Source organism: Copadichromis virginalis, linkage group LG8 (assembly GCF_057382275.1).
Source record: "Copadichromis virginalis isolate Kocher_CV1m ecotype Utaka linkage group LG8, C_Virginalis_male_GT1.1, whole genome shotgun sequence".
NCBI lineage: Eukaryota > Metazoa > Chordata > Actinopteri > Cichliformes > Cichlidae > Copadichromis > Copadichromis virginalis.
Window position 1 is genome coordinate 32,117,807 of NC_140625.1, and position 21,552 is coordinate 32,139,358.

Consider the following 21,552-nt stretch of genomic DNA (forward strand, 5'->3'; position numbering starts at 1 on the left):
ATGATTCACGAGTCAGTAAAGTGATTCTCGAGTATTGAACGATTCGTTCACGAATCGAACATCACTAGTGCCGACTAGAAGAATCAACCGAGCGTGACCGAAGAGAAAACAGATGATGGTTCCAATGCCGGAGAGATTGTCGAACGGAAAAGCCATAGAAGTTCCGTAGTGTGAAGGTATTTCGGCTATTTCAAGTCTGACAAAAAACAGAGTAGCGCGCACTGTAAATTGTGCCGAAAGCAAGTCTGGAAATACAATAAACTGGTGCATGCGCTACGTCCACACGTACCTGGGTATTTTTGAAAACGCAGATTTTTCTATGCGTTTGTGCCTTTCGTCCACATGTAAACGGCGTTTTTGGTCACTGAAAACAAAGATTTTTAAAAACTCAGTTTTTGCATTTATGTGTGGACTAGAAAAACGGAGAAAACGCAGCGTCAAAGGTGTGCGCATTTTTTGGCGTCACACTGTGCGCCACGTTATTGTTTCGGTGAAATGAATTTCTACAATACTGTTACTGTTAATTCTACTCTCTGCAGTGTTTAAATGCTTACATATACACACAGTTACTGTCCCCAGCTTTGTTTACTTTTTCCCACCGAGGCTTCTAGACTTCTGATTGGCCAACATTTCTGCACGGTTAGGAATCTAGCGCCACCTGCTGCTTTGGCATGTTCATAGCAGCGTTTTCCTTCATTTCTGCCTTTATGTGTGGACGGGATTATTTTTTAAAACGAAAACGGAAAATCTCCGTTTTCAAAAATACCCGTGTACGTGTGGACGTAGCCTCAGTCTCTGACTGGAAGCGCTGATTCGTCATTCGGCTTTTGTCAGACTAAAGTAACTGTTAAAACTGTTTGAAAAGCTCAGCTATACAAGATAAGATAAGATAACCTTTATTAGTCCCACACGTGGGAAATTTGTTTTGTCACAGCAGGAAGTGGACAGAGCAAAAGTTATGACGCAAAAATTAGAATACAATAAGAATAAATACAGTACACAGCTGTACAGAATAGAATAAAATAATATACTATATACAGTAGAATAAAATAAAATAAATATACAATAAGATAAAAATAGAATACAAATACAAATACTATATACAACTGAGTAAAAATACAACGATGACAGAAAGGATTATTGCACTTAGTGTTATTGCACATGTATGGATGTGTGTGCTTGATCAGTTAAAGTCTTTGTTGTGGAGTCTGACAGCAGTGGGGAGGAAAGACCTGCGAAATCTCTCCGTCCCACACCGTGGGTGCCGCAGTCTCCCACTGAAGGAGCTGCTCAGTGCTGTCACAGTCTGCATGGGGTGGGAGATGTTGTCCATCAGGGATGACAGCTTAGCCGCCATTCTCCTGTCACTCACCACCTCCACTGGGTCCAGAGGGCATCCTAGAACAGAGCTGGCCCTTCGGATCACCCTGTTCAGTCTCTTCCTGTCCCCAGCAGAGATGCTGCCGCCCCAGCAGACCACGCCATAAAAGATAGCAGAAGCCACCACAGAGTCATAGAAGGTCTTCAGGAGTGGGCCCTCCACCCCAAACGACCTGAGTCTCCGCAGCAGGTACAGCCTGCTCTGCCCTTTCCTGTAGAGGGCGTCTGAGTTATGAGTCCAGTCCAGTCTGTTGTTCAGATGAACACCAAGGTACCTGTAGCTGTCCACAGCCTCAATGTCCATACCTTGGATGTTCAGTGGTTGCAGTGGAGAATGCTTGTGCCTGCGGAAGTCTACCACCAGCTCCTTGGTTTTACTGGCGTTGATCTGGAGGTAGTTCAGCTGGCACCAGTCCACAAAGTCTTGAGTCAGTCCTCTGTACTCCTTGTCGTCCCCATCAGTGATGAGGCAACAAGGAGAGATTGAGAATTTCCTTTTAGTTCTCAGTTTATTTGATATTGACAAAAGTTAGTCAGTTTTGTCTGTTCTTCTGTAAAACAAACTAAGATTTATTTTTAGAATTAATATTTTGTTTCTAAGTGGAATTGACAGTTTAGTCTGTTTCGTTTGTTCTATTTTGAAACTTAAACGCTTTAGCGGCTGCCTTTTGTGTAGTTTGCAATATTTGCCTTTATTTATCTGAAAAAGTCTCATGTTCCTTAAGTACATCTACCCTGTTGAACTTATTATGGGAAATAAATATTTAAATAAAAACAAGCTGCTGATTATTTCACATTTTACTTGTGAGCAACGGCACATTTAAATCTTACAAATATAGTTATTTGGCTGATATCGTGATAGATATCGTTATCGCCTGAAATGAAAAAAACATATAGTGATATGAAAAAATCTTATATCGCCCAGCTCTAGTATATTATAATTATAATGCTATCATTATTAGTAGTAGTAATCTGGAGGCCGATTCGATTCACCGGCTAGCCTGGCTCTGGTCGTTGACGCTGTGAGGGGAAGTACGGTGGCCGGCAAGAAGAAACGCGCTGGTAGTGCGGGGAGCTGCAGCCATGGAGGGGGTCACCGTCGGCCAGGTGTTTGACGCGGAGTGTATCCTCAGTAAGCGGCCCAGGAAGGTAAGCTCAGCGCCGGTGGCCCGGGTGTTGTGTGGTTCCGCTCGGCCCGGCCCGCTGTGACTGTTCTGTCTCCGCAGGGAAAGTTCGAGTACCTGGTGAAGTGGAGAGGATGGTCCTCCAAGTAAGTAGCTCGCTAGCTGCTAACGGCTAACGGTCATAACAAAGCCGGGCCGCGGCTCGGTTCGCGCCGCCACCGAGGCTCCTATCGCGGCACACGGGGGGAGAAGCACGGCCGGTACCGACCCATCGGCGCCCGGCGTCGATCCACGGCCTGCCGGCGGACACGTCCAGCTCCAGGGCCGCAGCAGCTGAGGCTCGGCCGGTCCTGCGCCACCGAGCAGCCTGATGTTGATTTGCTGACATGTTTTGTATTTGTGGATAACGCTGGCAGCTGTGCGTGGGCCTCCGTGATGGCTCCACACAGAAAACCCGCTCGTGTCCGTCCTGAATGTGAAATGTTTGTCGTGTTTTCAGGCACAACAGCTGGGAGCCCGAGGAGAACATTCTGGACCCCCGGCTGCTGGCAGCCTTTCACAAGAGGTCAGTTTGTCCCCAGACTGCAGGTAAACTCAGGTGTGCTCCACGTCCACCTGCGTGGAAGCTCACCTGAAGGGCCTGAGAGAGGAGCAGTCAGGGAGCTCCTCCCAGCCACTCATTAGTTAAACACCTTAATATTTGTAATGTTTTTAATCATAATTTAAATAAGCAGTTAAAAGTAACTTTGTTAAGAAAGGTTGTATAGTAACAAAATTTATTTAATATTATTTAATATTTATAAAAATTTAAACATGTCATATCAGAATTTATAAATTATATATTTCATTTTACTGATAGTTATAATTACTGAAATAAAAAGTCCTGCGATTATTAGTATCAAAAAGATTTAAAATAATATAAAAATGTGTTGTCTCTAATATACATATGAATTACATATTAAAATACATGTAATTATTCATTCATTATTAGTAAACGTTACTGTCACAGTAAGATAAATGTATAGATATATATTTTAAAAAGTTAATGATGGCGTCAATAAATAAATTATTAAAAGACTAAAAATATGTATATTACGTACTTTACATATTTATATAATGTAATTAATAGATTTAATTTATTATTAAAAATATAGAAATATGTTATTATATTCTGCAGCACGGTGGTTAGCACTGTTGCTGCACAGCAAGAAGGTCTCTGTGTGGAGTTTGCGTGTTCTCCCCGTGTTTGCGTGTTCTCCCCGTGTACTCTTGGCTTCCTCCCACAGTCCAAAGACACGCAGTTAGTGGGGACAGGTTAACTGATGAATCCAAATTGCCCATAGGTGTGAACGTGAGAGCGATTGGTTGTCTGTCCCTGTGTGTTGGCCCTGCGACAGACTGGCGACCTGTCATAGGGCGAGAGGCGGGGTCCACCCTGGACCCCGCCTCTCGCCCTATGACAGCTGGGATAGGCTCCAGCGCCCCTGAAAAGGATAAGTGGAAGCGAATGGATGGATGGATGTTATTATATGTTATGTATTTTAAATGTGTTACATATTATATGTTAATAGATTATTATTCTAGTATTCAAACAGAAATCTATGTAAATAATATATAAAAGAATTAATATGTATTAAACACTAATAGTAATAATAACAAATATTCAAATTACTTTTAAAAGAATGATGTATATTGAATGTATTTAATAATAAAATTGCAATTTAATAATTATATTATGTGGACATGTAATAAATATATATTCGATATGTAATTTCATATTGATGGGTGAGCAGGCGCCCAGGTTCGAGTCCAACCTGTGGCCCCTCCCTCTCTCTGACCGCTCTCGTCTCTCGTCACTTTCATTTAAGGAAAAATATAAATATATGTACATGTAACTATTTAATTTCATATTTATGATTTTAATGAATGGAAACAAGCAGCAGAATCAAAGACAAACTGACAGATCTTTGTCACATGTGACGCGCGTCAGTTCACGAATCATTTCACGCTTGTTTTTATGAAAGAACGACGTGTTGAATATTTGGACTTGCTGTCTGCGTGTTTAAATAACGTTTGTTTCGATCTGTTCCAGAGAACAGGAGCGCGAGCTTCTGTTTCAGAAGAAGGGAAAGAGGCCGAGAGGCCGACCTCGAAAGATTCAGGTGAAACACGCCGACCCCGCCTCCTGATTCTGTCTCATGACCTCTGACCCCTCTTGCTCATCCCGTTCTGTTTCTGTTCTGCAGCCAGCGCCCACCGTCACGAAGGACGACCGCTCCTCGTCCTCCTCTTCCTCTGGCCTGTCATCAACCGCCTCCTCGTCTTCCTCAGAGGATGAAGAGCACACAAAGAAGGTGAAGCCCGCCCCCCGCGTCCACCCCGTCCCTCAGAAGAGGCCTCAGATCCTGCTCGCCAAACCTGACACCCCCCGAAAGAAGAAGCGAGGGAGGAAGCCGCTGCACCCCGACCTGAGGGCTCTAAGGCAGGCAAAGAGCCGCCCTCCCCCGCCGCCTTCTCCACCCGGTCCACGCCACCACCAGCTGCCCAGAGACGAGCCGCGGGCCAGCGTGAAGAAGCCACTGCAGCCGGCCAGCTTCACCTACACCGGCCTGAGCCGGAGCGCCAGAGAGGAGGCCGGCTCCGCCTCCCAGACCTCTTCTGCCTCCTTCTCCCAGGCCTCCAAACCCGGTGGGCTCGGCTGCATTTGGACCAATCGTTCGCTCTCAACCTCCTCCCTGTCCTCCAGCTCCACCTCCCAAAACAAAGCCACGCCCACCGCACAGAATAAGAACTCTCTGTCAGAGCTGAAGCGCTCCGTCCCAGAGATCGGCAGAGGAGACGGCTTTAAGGTGACGCCTGTGAAGCAGGGCGGAGCCTCTGGGTCGCTGGGACTGCACAGCAGCTTTGGAGGAGGCGCAGTGGTGCAGCGCCCCCTGCTGGCTCAGAGGAGGCAGGATGGCAGCGGTGGTCAGAGCGGGGTGGCTCCACACAAGCATCTGAGCACGAGTTTGTCCAAACCGCCATCGTCAGCATCGCCGTCGCCCCGAGACAGAGCCAGCCAGGCGCTGAGCCTCCGCGCCCTTAACCTGCAGAGCGTCGGCAAACTGCCGCCCACGAGCGGCCTTCAAGGAAGCAACACTAGCGGGGTGGCGGTAGCTAGAGCGAACCCACGGAGTAGTGGCAGTGGGATGGTCATAAAAGGAGGAGCGAAAGATGCTCGCACTGGAGGCGGAGCTCCAGAGCAGGGCATGACGAAGGACAAACTGACGGGTGGTGGCGCTGCTCGAGGGAATAGTGGCGTGAGGCAGGACGGCCGTAAACACGTGCTCGGCTCTCAGAACAGGAACCTGAACGAGCTCAGCACCGGCGACTCCGACGAGACTAGCACCAGCGAGTCAGAGACGGAAGACCCTCTGTTTCCTAGCAACAGCAGACCCAGCCGCGGCAACAACGCCACCGACTCTGACACGGAGACGGACTGGAGGCCGGCGCGGAGCCTCCTGGAACACGTGTTCGTCACAGACGTCACAGCCAACTTCATCACGGTGACAGTGAAGGAGTCGCCAACCAGCGTGGGCTTCTTCAGCTCCCGGAACCACTGAGCCGGGCGTCTGCTCGCTTCCTAGAACAGCTCAGGGTTCCTACACCTCTCTGGAAATCCAACACGCAGTCATTCCCGGCGCCTCCAGGGCGACCCTTCGGTTCCAAGAAACAAAAACACGGTGGAGAGATCGGATCGAGCAGGAAGCTCCTGACAGTCGGCAGTAGGAACCCTGACGTTCAGACCCCGTTCACACCTGTGATCAGTCTGCCGACCTTTAACCTGCAAACAGGTCACCTTCACAGGGTCAGAGGTCAGGCGACTTTCATACCTTTTTAGACCTTCCTACCTTCCTGTTAGGACGGAAAATGCATTAAAAAAAGTCAATAAAACAAAATGTTCCCTTCCTCTGAGATGTAATACACTACGACTGCCAGGAGGGGGCGCTAATGTAGGGCTCAGATTAAGCTCATAAATATTGTGTCGTCGTCTGATTGACAAACACAGTTTTAAACTGAACTATGTGAAAATGTTACTTTTTTGTATCTAAAGTTGAGAATTTGTGCTTGTAACGATAATTACGATTATCTGTCTCATGACCTCTGACCCCTCTTGCTCATCCCGTTCTGTTTCTGTTCTGCAGCCAGTGCCCACCGTCACGAAATGGAAGGGTAAAATGTATTACCCTTCCAGGACCTGAAGCTCAGTCAAGCTCCACTCTGACAGCCAAACCATCTGTTCTCTGATTGGATTGTTAAATTTGTGATTCACGTGATATTGACCAATCAGCTGAAAGGAAGAAAATTGGGTCAAAATTTGTACTTGTAAGTTAAAAGTGACAGAGTGAGGGAGCAGAGAGGTTTACACTTCGGATCTGTAACCTTAACAAAAAAAATGTGTAACCTGTGTAAATATTTTTTAGACACACAAATTCTCATCTACAGATGCACAAACATAACGTTTCTTTAGATATTTTAGTTTACAAAGTTCTAAAACTACTACTCAGATTTACGAGCACAGTTTGACTCCACACTAATGAACCTAACAGCTGATTGCTGCCATCGTGGAGGGAAAAGTCTGTATGTTTGTTTGAACTGCAGGATCATCCTCGCAGTTTAAAGTTTCGTCTGTACTGAGCACGCTCAGGTCGAGCAAACAAACAGCTGCTCGTTGTCTGCATATAAACACTCCCGCCTCACCTCTGGTTTCTCTCTGTCTTAAACACAGAGAGCGTCAGGTGTTTGTCAGGAAGGTGTTCAGGTATGAAAGTAGGTCAGGTCCCACGCAGCTGAGACCAAACCAAAGTCAGGATGAGGCTTTGATGATGTCGTAAATGACACATTGATTTCATTGGCTGGAAGCCCCTCGAAGCTGGCGCAGGCTTCTGCACCCTCTGCTTCTGCTTAGAAAGGAAGTGACGTCCTTCTCGGCGCTTCCTGATCAGCGGGGATAACTCAAGCTTCCCCACAGACCAGCCAAAAAACCCTGGAAGACAGAATTATTGATCCGATTGTTTCTGAGCGACACGCCGCCCACATCCACAGCTGCTGTCACTGACTGTCACAGCCAGCGGCTCCGAGGCGTGGCTTCCGAGGTGTGAAGCCACGTGAAACCACGCCACTATGAGTTGGTTTGTTTCTCGTCCGAAAATCCTTTTTGTTCAGTCGCCCGATAAAAAGATGATGGAAACCGTCCGCTCGGTTTTTCTCACATCGCTGAAGCGTCTCGGGCCGCGTCACGGATGCATTTTGGTGCTACGCCGCTTACAGCACAGTCCGACTACTCTGGCGTCCTTCAGGAGGCTTTGTGTGCTCGCCTCCTCAGGTCTGATGGGTGTCTAAACGGGGTCTGGACTCACAGGTGGACAGCGCCTCTCCGGTGCCTCAGGTTCCCCACTCACAGCAGGACTGTTGGACCGCCGCTCGGCGGGATTAGCTCCAGGAGGACATTTGTGTTTGTTGGACGTACGTGGCTTCTTCCAGGGCAGCATGTTTAAAAAAAGAAGTTTCCTCCAGCCGTCGTCTTTCAGTTCTCTTTGGACCAAAGCTGTTACGAATGTGTGTCGTTCTCAGTGTGGTATCGACAGTGTTTCGTGCACTACGTGCAGTATAAGCTCATGAGACATCCCATAATCACTTCTATATATGTACATATATATATTTAGCAGTTTTGTACCATTTGAAACCATCGCCGTGTCTTTTGGAGGTGAAATATGTGTTAATTTATATTTGTAAATATGTCTTTCATGTGATATGTAATGATCTATGGGTGCTCATTTTGGCTTTTAGCGTCACGCACCTGTAGCCTGAAATAAACCGGAAGCACCTGAAACTTCACGGCTCGCTCGGTGTGTCTGTGCGCTGCCGTGTTTCACCACCAGGTGGCAGCGCTGCACAGAGAGCAAAGTGGATGCAGGTGCTCGCTGACGGTTGATGACCAGGAAAAGTTTTAAATGAATGCAGTTAACAGGAAGTTTGCAGGTCATACGTAGGTCATATGATGTCACACCAGTGACATCATCAGGTCACATGAACGGAGCGTCCAACTGAGACAAAGCACTGTTGATAAATCAGCTCCTGTAATAATGTGATAAACGCAGAATTGATTTTTCTTGTGTTAAAAATGACATTAATTAACCTGTAAATAAAATTACATATTAATAGACTGTTTTAAAAATATGTTTAAAATAAAAAGCAAATATTTTAAACATTTAAAATGAATAAATTATAATTAAAATGTTTTTCAAAACAATATTAAAAAGATCAAAATAAAACACCATGAATAAATATTAGAATTTAAAAAAACGCCTTAATTGTGATTTAATAATAATTAACAGGGAATGTGATGAATAATTAAAAAAGTCAATTACAAAGTAAAATACTGAAATTAAAAAAGTTAAAAATGATTTTTGTAAAATTGTATTTTAATAAGCAAACCAAGAGATTTCAGAAACTATAAATAATGAAATCAAATCTGTTGTCAGGTTGATGCCACAGCAGCCATAAATAAACGGTTTCTTCTTTATGTTTAACGGTGACTCTTTAAGGAGAAACGAGAGTGAAGCACATGATCGTCGTGGTTATCGTTCCATTAACATACAAACTGGACTGATAACTTCTCAGTTCTCACAGACGTGTCGGCTCAGACTGTAAAAACAGGAATTCAGTTTATTATTTCTAATAAGTAACATACGTTTTAGTGTTTCGCAGATTCTTGAAATAGTTGTTTTGATTTTATGACAATAAAAATGGTAAAATTTTAAATATAGACATAAATATAATACAGGTAGCAGGACCTCGTCAATGTTTCTTCATTTTTTCTGTTTTTTGTACTGAATTTGATAAAAAGGTGTTTTACAGGCGCAGCGCCTCCAACTGGAATCAGCTGAAAAGTCATAAACACGTCTTTAAAAAACCCGAGATGATATTTCTGAGATGAATTTTAAACGGTTTAAGCCAGGGGTCCCCAATCCCAGTCCACGAGGTCCCTGCAGGTTTTAGATGTGTCCTTGATCCATCACAGCTGATTTAAATGGATAAATGACCTCCTCAACATGTCCTGAAGTTCTCCAGAGACCTGATGATGAACTCATCATGTGATTCAGGTGTGTTGACCCAGGGTGAGATCTAAAACCTGCAGGACACCGGCCCTCGTGGACTGAGATTGGGGACCCCTGCTGTAGAGGAACTACAAACATATTCTTGACTACACTCGATGTAGAATAAAGTGCTGCAGGAAGCGTCTGCCTGCTGGGAAAAAGGAAAACAATTCAGGAAATTCCAGAAATGGAGGAAAAAATGTGTCGACTCTAAAACAGAGAGAGACTCTGCACGTTTGTGACATTTTATATAGAAATGAAAGTATATTTCTACAGCGTGAGTGTCTGTGTGCTGCTCATCGTCTGTCTCTGGTTACTAATGTTGTGCTTACAGATTTTACACACTGACACGTTTGTTGCACCACAGGCAGTCCAGCACGGCACGCGGACTGCGGTGTACGCGTCGGCTCCTGGCAGTCTCCTCTGAACATGGGGTTTATGACGTGTGGGCGGGGACGCCGGCGGAGGCCGGGCCAGCCGGGTGGGTGGCCACAGATGCCGACTGTCTCCTCGCACTGCAGTGAAACCCTTGAAACACGTGGGTGTGACATCCGACATCTCCCACTCATCCCACCTGCAGTCTGTTTTCCAGGCGCTCCGTCTCTGCTGCACAGACTCAGCGTGACTCCGAGTGAACTCATCATTTATGTAACTGTGCCACAAAACACGGCCTGAAATCATGAAAACGCGTCAGACATGGCAGATTTATTTCACTTCGTTTCATTGAGCTCATGTTTGGAGGACGATGGGCTGCAGACGTGTTCCTGTTGGAGGGTTTTCACGTTCAACTGATCATTTGAAACTTTGCGTTTTTGTGCCACTTTCGGACAGAAATGTTTCACGAACATTATTTTACTTAATATGTGATTCAGATCTTCACAGTGGTTTAGCTGTGGTCCGTAGAGCTCCTCACATGGTCCAAGACGAAGCACCACGTCTCAAAGCTACCGCGGTAAAGTGAGCCGTCATTTGTGAGCCGCGGTCAAGCCAGCCGCCTCCTATCCGCCGCATAAATTTCCTTGCGCTTTTACACCAGTCTTTAGGGTAGCGCCTTTTCGCTTTATTGTCAAAGGAGCTTGCAAAGAAAAGCGTCTGGACTTCTTTAAGTTGCTTGAAGACGTTTCACCTCTCATCCGAGAAGCTTCTTCAGTTCTAAGGTCAAATGGTGGCGAGTCCCAGATATAAACCTAGTGGGAGTGACCCCCACAGAGGGACAAAAGGACCCCCTGATGATCCTCTAATCGCCTGAGCCAAGGTGGGAAACTGGGTGTGGGTCCCAATCAGCCAGAGTTTCGGGTGAGTTCATTGTGAAACCTGGCCCCACCTTATCATGCGAATTCCTGAGGTCAGATGGCCCAGGATGTGAGTGGGCGTTAAGGCGTCTGGGAAGGATCTCAAAACTGGATTATAGATGGCAGAGAGTTTCGCTTTATATCCTGATTGAAAGCCTAGACCCGCGCACACGTGCGCGCGCACGAACTGTCACGCGCGCGCGCGCACACACAAATTACAATGGAACAGCCCAGTACAGCCATCGCAACAGTCTGGTTGCATATTCAAAAATTCATTAAAAATCATTCTTAAAAGTTGATGCCAAGCTTTCAGCACAATCCTCTTCTGGGACACCTACTTTACCTCTGGGCCAGGTTTTACCCAGATTTACTGTAATATTACTCAGAAATCACAGTAAACTCATATTCAGTGCAATACAGTCAATACACTACAATTATGTCTATTTCACAAATTCATTAAAAATCATCCTGAATAGTTGATGTCCAACTTTCAACACATTCCTTCTCTGGGACACCTACTGTACCTGTGTGCCATGTTTCGTCCAGATTTACTGTAAAATTCCTCAAAAATGAAAGGACATTTATATGCAATTCAATACAGTCAATACAATTATGTCAAATTCAAAAATTCATTACAAATCATCCTGAATAGTTAAGGTTCGATTTTCAACACATTCCTTCTCCGGGACACCTACTGTACCTCTGTACCAAATATCATCCAGATTTATTGTAATATTACTCAGAAATTAAAGGACATGTATATTGAATTCAATACACTTACTTAAATATTGCATCATATTCAAAAATTCATTAAAAATCATCCATAATAGTTGATGTCCAACTTTCAACACCGTCTTACTCTGGGCGTCCTACCGTACCTCTGGGCCAAGTTACATCTCAATTCACTGTAATCTTTATCAAAAATTGAAAGAACAATTATATGTCAATGCTGCTGTGTGCCTTTCAAAGTGACACTAAATAACAGAAGGCACATCAGGGAATAATCCAAAAGGCGGATTTATTAAACAAAATCAACATACAAAATATCTCTAACCCATACTACATAACCTAAAAAGAAACAAAGGGACACTTAGAAGCACAAGGAAACAATACTGAAAGGGCAAGAGACACAGTCCAAACATAATCCACAACTAAAATGCCAAAAGAACAAGTCATCCCACATAGCAGACGGGTCTTGCCTGGATCTGGTGTCAAGCCGGCACTGCTGGATGACTTCTGGCATGGTAAGATGGCACTGTTTATGTGATGGCATGCCACATTTGGCCTGATTGGGTGAATGTGACATGTTGTATAGAGCACTTTGAGTAATATGGGTGAGTAAAAAAGTGCTGTATAAGAATCAGTCCATTCACTGTCTGAACAGAGTTTCGTCATGTTACTTTTGCACTATTATGTTCCAGCACATGTTGTTATTACATGGCTTACATGGCTAAGGTACACATTAGGCTGACATCTGGGGCCAGAGCTGAAACTGTTCTGGGCCAGCACAGGGCCAGCAGTGTGTCTGCAACTGGCCTTGTGCTGGCTCATGTGTGGGCCACCTCTGGTAAACCAGATCTGGGCCACCATAGGGCCGTCATTCTTTGCGGTACGCAGGCCATGTGTCAGCACATTGTGTGGGACAGATCCAGGCCATACCAATTTTGCTATGTGGGAGGAATTATGTAAAAATAGAAACATCATAAAAATGAAAATGAACATAAAGTAAAATGTACTGAAAAGAACATCAGTATGGCCATCATTATTTGCTTGGAAAGTCTAAAGTTCCATGGCTTTGAACAGCCAGAGAACGCAATGCCCAGCTTAGAGCGACTAAAAGTAACTTCTTTTAACATTCTGTCATTCTGCTTCTATATCAAACATCCACTAAAAATAGTCATTTGAAAAAAAATATTCGCCACTTTTCATCAGTTTGGGTTCCTCTGTTTATAGCAATTTTTAGAAAAGAACCCAATACCTTTGTCACTATACAGTTGTACAGTGAGATACAGAGCATCTCCTACTCATTGCAAACATGCTGGGAGGGTGGCTCTATCCGCCTTAGTGCAGCTGCTGTACCATACAGAGGGTTGTGCGGTCAGCTGAGCGCACCATCCGCTCCGAGCTCCCTGACCTGCACTCAATCTACAGCAGGCGGTGCTGGACCAAGGCCAGGAAGAGAGACTGAGGAGGAGCTTCTTCCCGCAGGCGATACGGTCTCTCAATCACACCACCACACAGTACTGACCCACACATATGGTTCTTACACACACACTGGACTTTCTGGACTTTGGTTTTGCACAACACTGGTCACTATATTCTTCATTTCCGGTTAATACTTGTACAGCTGCTGTTATTGTGTATATATATATATTTATTTAGATTTCTTCATACATTCTTATATAGTTCTATATTGTGTATTTTGTTGTACAGTTATTTTATTTTCAACTTTAATTTATATATTTTATCTTATTCTTCCCAGTTAAATTTACCCTTCATTCTAATTTGTGTTGTACAGTTATTTCATTTTTAACCTTAATTTATATTTTATTCCTTCCTAGTTAAATTTACCCTTTTTAATTTTTCATATTTATTTCCTATCTTATTCATAGCCTTTTCCTTTTTTGTTTTCTTTAGGTCACGAGCAGTTGTCCAAGCATTTCACTACATATCGTACTGTGTACGACTGTGTACGTGACAAATAAAATTTGAATTTGAATTTTTTGAATTTGAATACTGTGATGCAGTAAGTTAGTAGGCTCTCAATGGGCGAGTGGTGGAAGGGTGAGCTGTAGTCCACAAAGAGCATTCTGGCGTAGCTCTGCCGCTGTTCTAGGTGACTCAGCACCGAGTGGAGGGTGATGGCATCTTCTGTGAATCTGTTTGCGCGGTATGCAAACTGGTGGGGGTCGAATTCTGGGGGGAGGTAATCCTTGGTGTGCTGAAGGACTAGTCTCTCAAAGCATTTCATGATTACCGGTGTGAGGGCCACAGGGCAATAATAGTTCAGGCTGGTGATGGGAGACTTCTTTGGTACTGGGATGATTGTGGCTGATTTTAGACAGGATGGGATGGCTGCTTCATCCAGTGAGAGGCTGAAGCTTCTGGTGAAGATGAGGGTGAGCTGGTGGCCACATGGTCTTAGCACTTTACCACGTATTCCGTCTGGACCGGCCGCCTTCCTGGGGTTCACTGCTAGGAACACACATCTGACATCGTGCTCCGTTACAGTGAATGGAGCGGTGCAGGAACCAGGTGAGGATGAGGATGGGAGCAGGGCTGAGGCAGATGAATGCTGCTGTTGTGGTGTTTCAAAGTGGGCGAAGAAGCTGTTTATTTCCTCTGCCAGCTGCACACTCAGGTTTTCTGTTGTCACAGTTCTGCCTCTGTGGTTTATGATGTCGATTATTCCCTGCCACACCTCTCGTGTGTTGTTGCTGGACAGGTGGGACCCCTTTTCAGGTCAGCTCGAGCAGACCTGTACAGAGCTCTGTCAACAGACCTAAAGTCGGCATTGTGGGCTTTGAGGAGTGTGCAGACCTCGCCGGTCATCCAGGGTTTTTGGTTTGGGAAAACCTGAATGCTTTTGTCCACAGTCACATTTGCAATACAGAACTTGATATAGTCCAGTACTGATCCTGTGAATGTTTCTAATGCAATATATTAAACTTTACCAATGTAACGCTGCCAAATCAATTTTGAAAATATCTGTGGATTTTGTATTGAAAAATGCAGGTATCTTTCAGATTTATTTTTATGTTATCAAAAATGTATTAAAAGTATAAGCATGAAAAATTACAAGAGTGCAATAAAAAATATAACCAAACAAGCTTAATTTACAGTTTGAAATACAGAAGATAATGAAAATATATAATAATCCCCATATCCAAGTATCAAGACGTGTAAAAACAATTTACATTCTTTCCTCAGTTTCTATTAATAAGACTTAAATTTACATGAAATTATTCAAAATTATATACATTATTCATAAGGAGACAAAGAATTCAGAAACAACATGGAGAATGTCTTGATGCACGCTCAATCATCCAGGTAATTAAATCCCTAAAGGTTGATTCTGTTCATCTGGACGTAGCGTTTTCAATGGGAGAAAAGTTTTGTCACTCATCCAGGTGACTTCTGCAGTCTCAGCTGACTGCAGGTTTCCCTAATCTTATAATACTAATAATAATAATGGATTCCATTTATAAAGCGCTTTTCGAGACCCTCAGAGTGCTTTACAAATCCACTATTCATTTACACACGGGTGGAGGCAGCTACAGTTGTAGCCACAGCTGCCCTGAGGCAGACTGACAGAAGCCAGGCTGTCATATCGCGCCATCGGCCCCTCTGGCCAACACCAGTCGGTTTTAGATGAAGTGTCTCGCCCAAGGACACAACGACCGAGACTGTGGGAGCCGGGGCTCAAACCGGCAACCTTCCGATTACAAGACGAACTGCCAACTCTCATTATGCAATGTACTGTTTAAAAGAAAAACCTTTTTTTTTGCCTTGACAACATACATTCATCTTCATTTCAAATAAGTAGTTATTTTTCACACAGAGAGCAATACCACTCTCCAGCCTCTGCTGTCCAAAACTCTGTATTCATCTGGAGGCACTGTGTGTGAAACCACTTTAAATAGCTCTCATGCAGGAACAAAGATATTGTATAAAATGAAGTGAGGGAATGGAGCTATAAATAGATTAATATAGAGATATGAAAATAAACTTATATATAGACATAGGAACACAAGTTTTAACATTAATGTAATATAAGCATACAGGTGTCTAAGCAAACATTGTGGCATACAAAGTGAGAGTGCAGTGAGTCATGTTTATTCCTGTTCAGTATGTGTCTGACACAAGTGGATGAATGAAAAAGTCTGACAGCAGCAGCAACAACAGACTATGCCTTCCTGATGACTTTCTATCTGTTTACATCTTTTTCTCTGATGCCTGTATCCCAGCTTGAAGAGTCTTGGACCCTTTTTCTAGTCAGTGGGTGTGTGGGCAGACAACTCTGGCTTGTCACCCAGTTGGATTTCCTGGTATTTGTAAGATGGCACTATCTACAAATCAGGACACATTAACTATGATATTAAAAAATGACATGATGACATAGTTCTTGGTCAGTTTACCAAGCATTTCTCAGCTTTGTTCTTTATAGTTCTGTTCATCATATCATTGCTTGTGAGTCCTGGATTATTTGATGATATGTTTACATTATGTATTCTTTTGTTTTCAGTTCCATGTTGCTTTTAAGTGTAGTTCTTCTTCAGCGTTCCACAAGTGGATGGAAGACTTGTGAAAACACTCTAGTGTTAAAGCCAGTCTTGTCTTCATGTCTGAAGTACATTATTCTATTCTATTCTATTCTATTTATAGTAAGTAAGTAAACTTTATTTATTAAGCGCTTTTCGCAGACAGGCAATCACAAAGCGCTGTACACAAATATTAAAATATTAAAATAAACAATAAAATCAATAGACATTATACACAATGTAAAAGATCAAATGTAAATAATGTAAAAAATAAAATAAAATAAAATATGTAGATCAACAAAAGGCTTGTTTGAACAGAAGAGTTTTTAACTGTTTTTTAAAAGAATCCACAGAGTCAAGCAAACGTAACTGTAGTGGTAAACTGTTCCACAGCCTTGGTGCAACAGACTGAAAAGCTCCGCCCCTTTTGTCTTCAATCGTGTACGGGGAACAACTAAGAGACTCTGAGTCTGTGAGCGGAGATGACGAGCGCCAAATCACAACAACAGTCACATAAAGACACTTTATGTTGCTGGGTAAAAACGCAACAATAATACAAAGAAAACCCCAACAATTTAAGTACCCATATGAGCTAACATTTAGTGTGAGTGGGAAGGAAAAACTCCATTTGAAGAGGTAGAAACATCTGGCAGAAACAGGCTCAAGGAGAGACAGCCATCTACTGTGACTGGCTGAGGTTGATGAAAAGGAGACAGGACAACATACACACTGTGCAAGAGATATTAACTAATGATTAAATGCAGAGAGGTGTAGAAACACAGAACGAGCAAAGAAGGGAAAAATTCATACATGATGGGAAGCCCACCGTTCCTAGGCTTATTGCAGCACAAATAAGGGAAGATTCAGGGTCACCTGATCCACTATAACTGTATTATTTGTCAAAACGGAGGGTTTTAATGCTAATCTCAAAAGCAGAGACGGGTGTTTGTCTTCTGAATTAATATAGAATAGAATAGAATAGAATTCAACTTTATTATCCACAGAAGAGAGGTCTAAGAGATGAAGACTTACCGTTCAACCTTAAAATTCTATAGGAACCACAAGTACACCTAATACTCCAAAATTAAAATCTGGATTTCATTTTTTTTCTTTTTCTTTTTTTTTCTTCTTTTGTGTCCCGTTTGGATCTTTAGCATCAGAATTGTTGTCTTAAGGCCAAGAAAGATGCCAAGCGGATTTATTTTACCAAGTGGATCATCATGGTCTTGCCATATTGGTCCATTTGATTGACCTTTATTATAATTATGAATTTATTTTATTTTCAGTTGCTACAAACGGGACAGACATGACTGGGGGATAGGACAGGGAGAAAGAATGAAAGAAAGAGAGGGAGAGAAAGAAAACCAAAGGGGAGAAGAGACGGTGAGAAGGAGGGGAAGAAAGAAAAAAACAAAACAAACAAAACAAAACACCTGGATCACCTGTATGGAGAAAAAAACAGAAGAGAAAGCAAACAACAAAGAGCAACATAATAAAAAAAACGGCACCATCACAATAAACTAGCTAGCAGTAGATATCAGTAGATACTAAATAATAAACGATATTGTGCAGCACGCAGGATAGACAGCGCACAATGTCCTTTGAGGCAGCAGCCAAGAAAGCTGTAGTCCGCGTCTGTGAACACCCGTGTGTACACCTGTGTGCATACCTGTGTGGATCAGCATGCTTGCATTCCAAAGGTTTCTCCATGTAATGATCTGCTAGAGGGTGTGGGGGGGCCACAGCCCCGTCCTCCAGGGCATGAAGCAGGTATGGAGGAGATCAAAACTCCAGACATCCAGAGGCCCCCAGAACACAAGAGACCAAGGAAGACCAACAGAGGGGCAGCCGCGCCACTGTCCCAGAAAGAGCTGAGGAGAGTCCCAGATGAGGGCTCACTCAGCAGCCGCGGAGCAGAAGCCAGGGGGAGTTGCAGTGACGCGCCCGTGAGCTCCGCCGGCAGCCAGCCGTGCCTGAGTGACCGAGCCCCAGGCCAAGAGGCCGGGGGCACCCCACCTCCGAAGTGGCCCGAGCGAGCCCCAGGCTCCAGGCCCCGATAAGCGGCCGCCAAGGAGTGAGCCGGTGTGAGTCTGGATTTCAAAGCGAGTCAGTGAAGACAAGCAAATATGCTGTCTCTTCATAGTCCCTGTCATGACTCTCTCAGCGGCACTTTTGATCCATCAATATTAAACAATTATTAAACCTGGCCCAGAGGTACAGTAGGTGTCCCAGAGAAGGAACATGTTGAAAGTTGGACCTCAACTATTCAGGATGATTTTTAATGAATTTTTGAAATTTCCATAATTGTATTGGCTGTGTTGGGCTGTTCCATTGTAATTTGTGTGCGCGCGTGTGCGTGTGACAGTTCGCGCGCGCGCACGTGTGCGCGGGTCTAGCCTTTCAATCAGGATATAAAGCGAAAAGGCGCTACCGTAAAGACTGGTGTAAAAGCGCAAGGAAATTTATGCGGCGGAGAAGAAGCGGCTGGCTTGACCGCGGCTCACAAATGACGGCTCACTTTACCGCGGTTCAAAGCTCAGGGTCACTGATTGTGTCAGTGGGTCCGGGAGGTTTTTCAGTGATCTGCGAGCTCCTGGACTGATGCTGTTTCTCACATTTTTACTGATTTCCTTGGTTTAAAGTCTTTGTGCTACGCAAACCACTCAAACTTGATGTTTTCTAATATTTCGCAGTGATTTACAGACACAGGTCTTTCGCAGCGACCGCACAGAGAAGCTTCTCGTCTCTGAGCCACTGCTGCAGGTTTTAAACTGAAACTAAATGAGCGTTAAATCGTTTGGATCAAAGCTTCTTCCTGCTCTCAAACATTTTACACTTTCAGCTCTTTTGTTTTTGAGGATTTGCTGTTTTTTCAACAATACAAAGTTTTTTTATTCCAAACTGCATCCTGACATCACCCTCACTCACTAATGTTTTCAAAGTTTTTCAGGATTTTAGAGAGAAAACGGACATAAAGACAACAAACAATAAAACTATATCAAAGGTTCAGACTGAAGCTGAATGCGTGACGTGAATCTGATGAGAAGTCGCGCACGTATTTCTGATGGACAATAATCAGCTGGATTTATAGAATTTAATCTTTCAATCTTAATCTTCAACCTACAGGAAGAACATAAAGAAAATCTGTAGCTGTTCAGCAGCAGCAGCGGCACAGGTGTGCGCTCCACCTGAATACGTGCAGAGGAGAGCCTGCTGGAGCCGTCCACCGCCCCTCCATCCTCCCTGCTGCCTGTGAGCGGAAACTCTGGTTTAAATAACACGATCCCACATTATTCATGTTAGTTTTAACTCATTCGTACCGAAACGACGTTCTTGTCTTGCTCAGCGATTGTTTCGTGAACAGGAAGCGTTCAGGTCTCTATTAAACACAAACATTTAAACACAACACAGATATAAAACTGCTAAAACGCTGCCACCTTGTGGTAAATGTGTTTATTTCTCCAAAGAAATGACAAGAATAAATCACTGATAATAAACGATAATAATTTTCTCGGTTACATCATTTAGCTGGAATCTGCAGGTTTTCCTTTAACAAACATTTCCACCTTAAATCAAGCAGAAAAAAACACGTAAAGTCACCTGAATGTGACAAATGTTCCTGCGGCGCTGCTCGTTTCCACCCATTTGTACTTTTCTGAGGACATAAAACAGATTCTGGATCTTTTGCATTGATCTTATTCTGAGCAGACTGACTCCACGTGGACCCACAGGCGCGCGCCGGTCTGTGGATCCGCAGGCGCGCGCTGCGTTCAGGGTTTTGGCTGCTGTGACAGAAAACATTTTACATTTCTTGCAAAAACAAATTTGACACTTTTTTGTTTCTCGAACAGAAGACAAAGTCAAACACGTGATTTTACAGGATGCCGTGATGAATAAATAAAACCAGTCTGTTCTCTGCGGTCCACGCCTGTGATGATGTCACGTACAGGTGTGATGCGGGTGTGAGTGGAGAGTCTCAGCTCGGGCAAGCGCACTTGCACTCAGATATGAGTGGGTACTGCACCGGGATCCACGCGCACCGGAGCGCGTTCCTGCGCCGGCAGCGCCACCGCAGCAGGGTCACGTGCGCGGCTCTGGCGGGCGTGCACAGCATGCCCTCGGGCACCGAGCACGAGCGCTTGTTGGAGCAGCTGCCCACTTTCACGTAGCGCGGCCAGAAGCGCGCGCCCAGGTCACTCCAGGCGTGCTGCACCGGGCACGCGGCACGCGCCCACAGCCACTGTTGCAGCCGGCGGCGCAGCTTCCGGCCGCGCGGCGGTTCTGGGACCCCCGGGGAGTCCGGGGGCTCCTGCGGCGGGGATGCGGACATGAAGCGCGGGTCGAAGCGGGCTCCCAGCAAGCCACGCAGCTCCGTGACGTTCAGGTCCCGCTCCGTGGGGTCCAGCGCTGGGTCCGGGTCCTCCTGCAGAGCCTCCACCGGTAGACCGTCCCCGGGGACCGGCCGCAGCAGGAAGCAGTGCTGACACGCCCCCTCCTCCGTCCCAAAGCCTACGGAGAGCACGAGCGCCAACACGGCCAGGAGGGAAGAGGGCTCCATGTCCACGAGCCACACCCCCACGCAGGTATCCAGAAAGACCTTAGCAACCGTAAGAGCGCGCGGGGCGCAGAGACGGGTCCGCGCAGTCCGTGTCCAGGTCCACGGCGCGCGGGACTCCACGCGCGGTCCGCATGCTGCTGCTGGTTCTCCCGAAGCCCGAGTGAAGCCTCCGCTCGCTGCAGCCAGATATCCTGCAGGGTGCTGATGTCATCCACGCCGGGCCCACCCCCTCCCTAGATACTCCAAGTTCACGCACAAGCGCGTGACCGCGAGGAGGAGGAGGAGGAGAGGAAAGCACCAGGAGGAATCCACGCGTGATGACGGTGAGCTCATAAAGTCAGCACAGACATGAAGTAAAAGCGCGAGTGGTACAAATACTCCAAAGTACTGTGGAAGTACTCACATGCCACTTGGCTGCAGGGGTGTATTTAGCTGAGGTGCCCCCCCCCCCCCCCCCACAGCTTTGAAAGGAATGTAACTCAGTACATTTACTGCCAGTTACTCTGCTACTTTCTGCTTTCACTCCAATATTTTCTATGTAAATATTTTAGAGGTTAATTCCTGTAGTTTTTGCAGATCAGTTGAATCATTACAGAGCAGCTACACAAACATCTGGAAGAGGCTTTGCACAGGATGTGGACTCATCTGCACCCTGAACCTGAACCTTGAGGGGTCAAATGTCGCTTTTGATTTGACATTTACCTGTTAAATCAACTGTTTACCTTGTTTAGTAAATGCAAATAAATAGATTTGCATTTAAGAAATATAATAAATATAAATGGTAAATGGCCTGCATTT

The 21,552-nt window shown here is 44.9% G+C and overlaps 2 protein-coding genes across 2 annotated transcripts; one reads left to right on the top strand and one right to left on the bottom strand.

Moving 5' to 3' along the window:
- Positions 1-1,790: 1,790 nt before the first annotated feature.
- Positions 1,791-8,707, top strand: LOC146704101 (chromobox protein homolog 2-like). The gene is made up of 5 exons (XM_085467170.1): positions 1,791-2,529; positions 2,607-2,650; positions 3,004-3,069; positions 4,597-4,666; positions 4,751-8,707. Exons 1-5 carry the CDS (start codon positions 2,464-2,466, stop codon positions 6,104-6,106), a joined length of 1,602 nt encoding a protein of 533 aa, XP_085323296.1. The 5' UTR covers positions 1,791-2,463; the 3' UTR covers positions 6,107-8,707.
- Positions 8,708-19,634: 10,927 nt separating this feature from the next.
- On the bottom strand, positions 19,635-20,814 carry nog3 (noggin 3). The gene has a single exon (XM_085467175.1). It carries the CDS (start codon positions 20,752-20,754, stop codon positions 20,173-20,175), a length of 582 nt encoding a protein of 193 aa, XP_085323301.1. The 5' UTR covers positions 20,755-20,814; the 3' UTR covers positions 19,635-20,172.
- Positions 20,815-21,552: the final 738 nt, after the last annotated feature.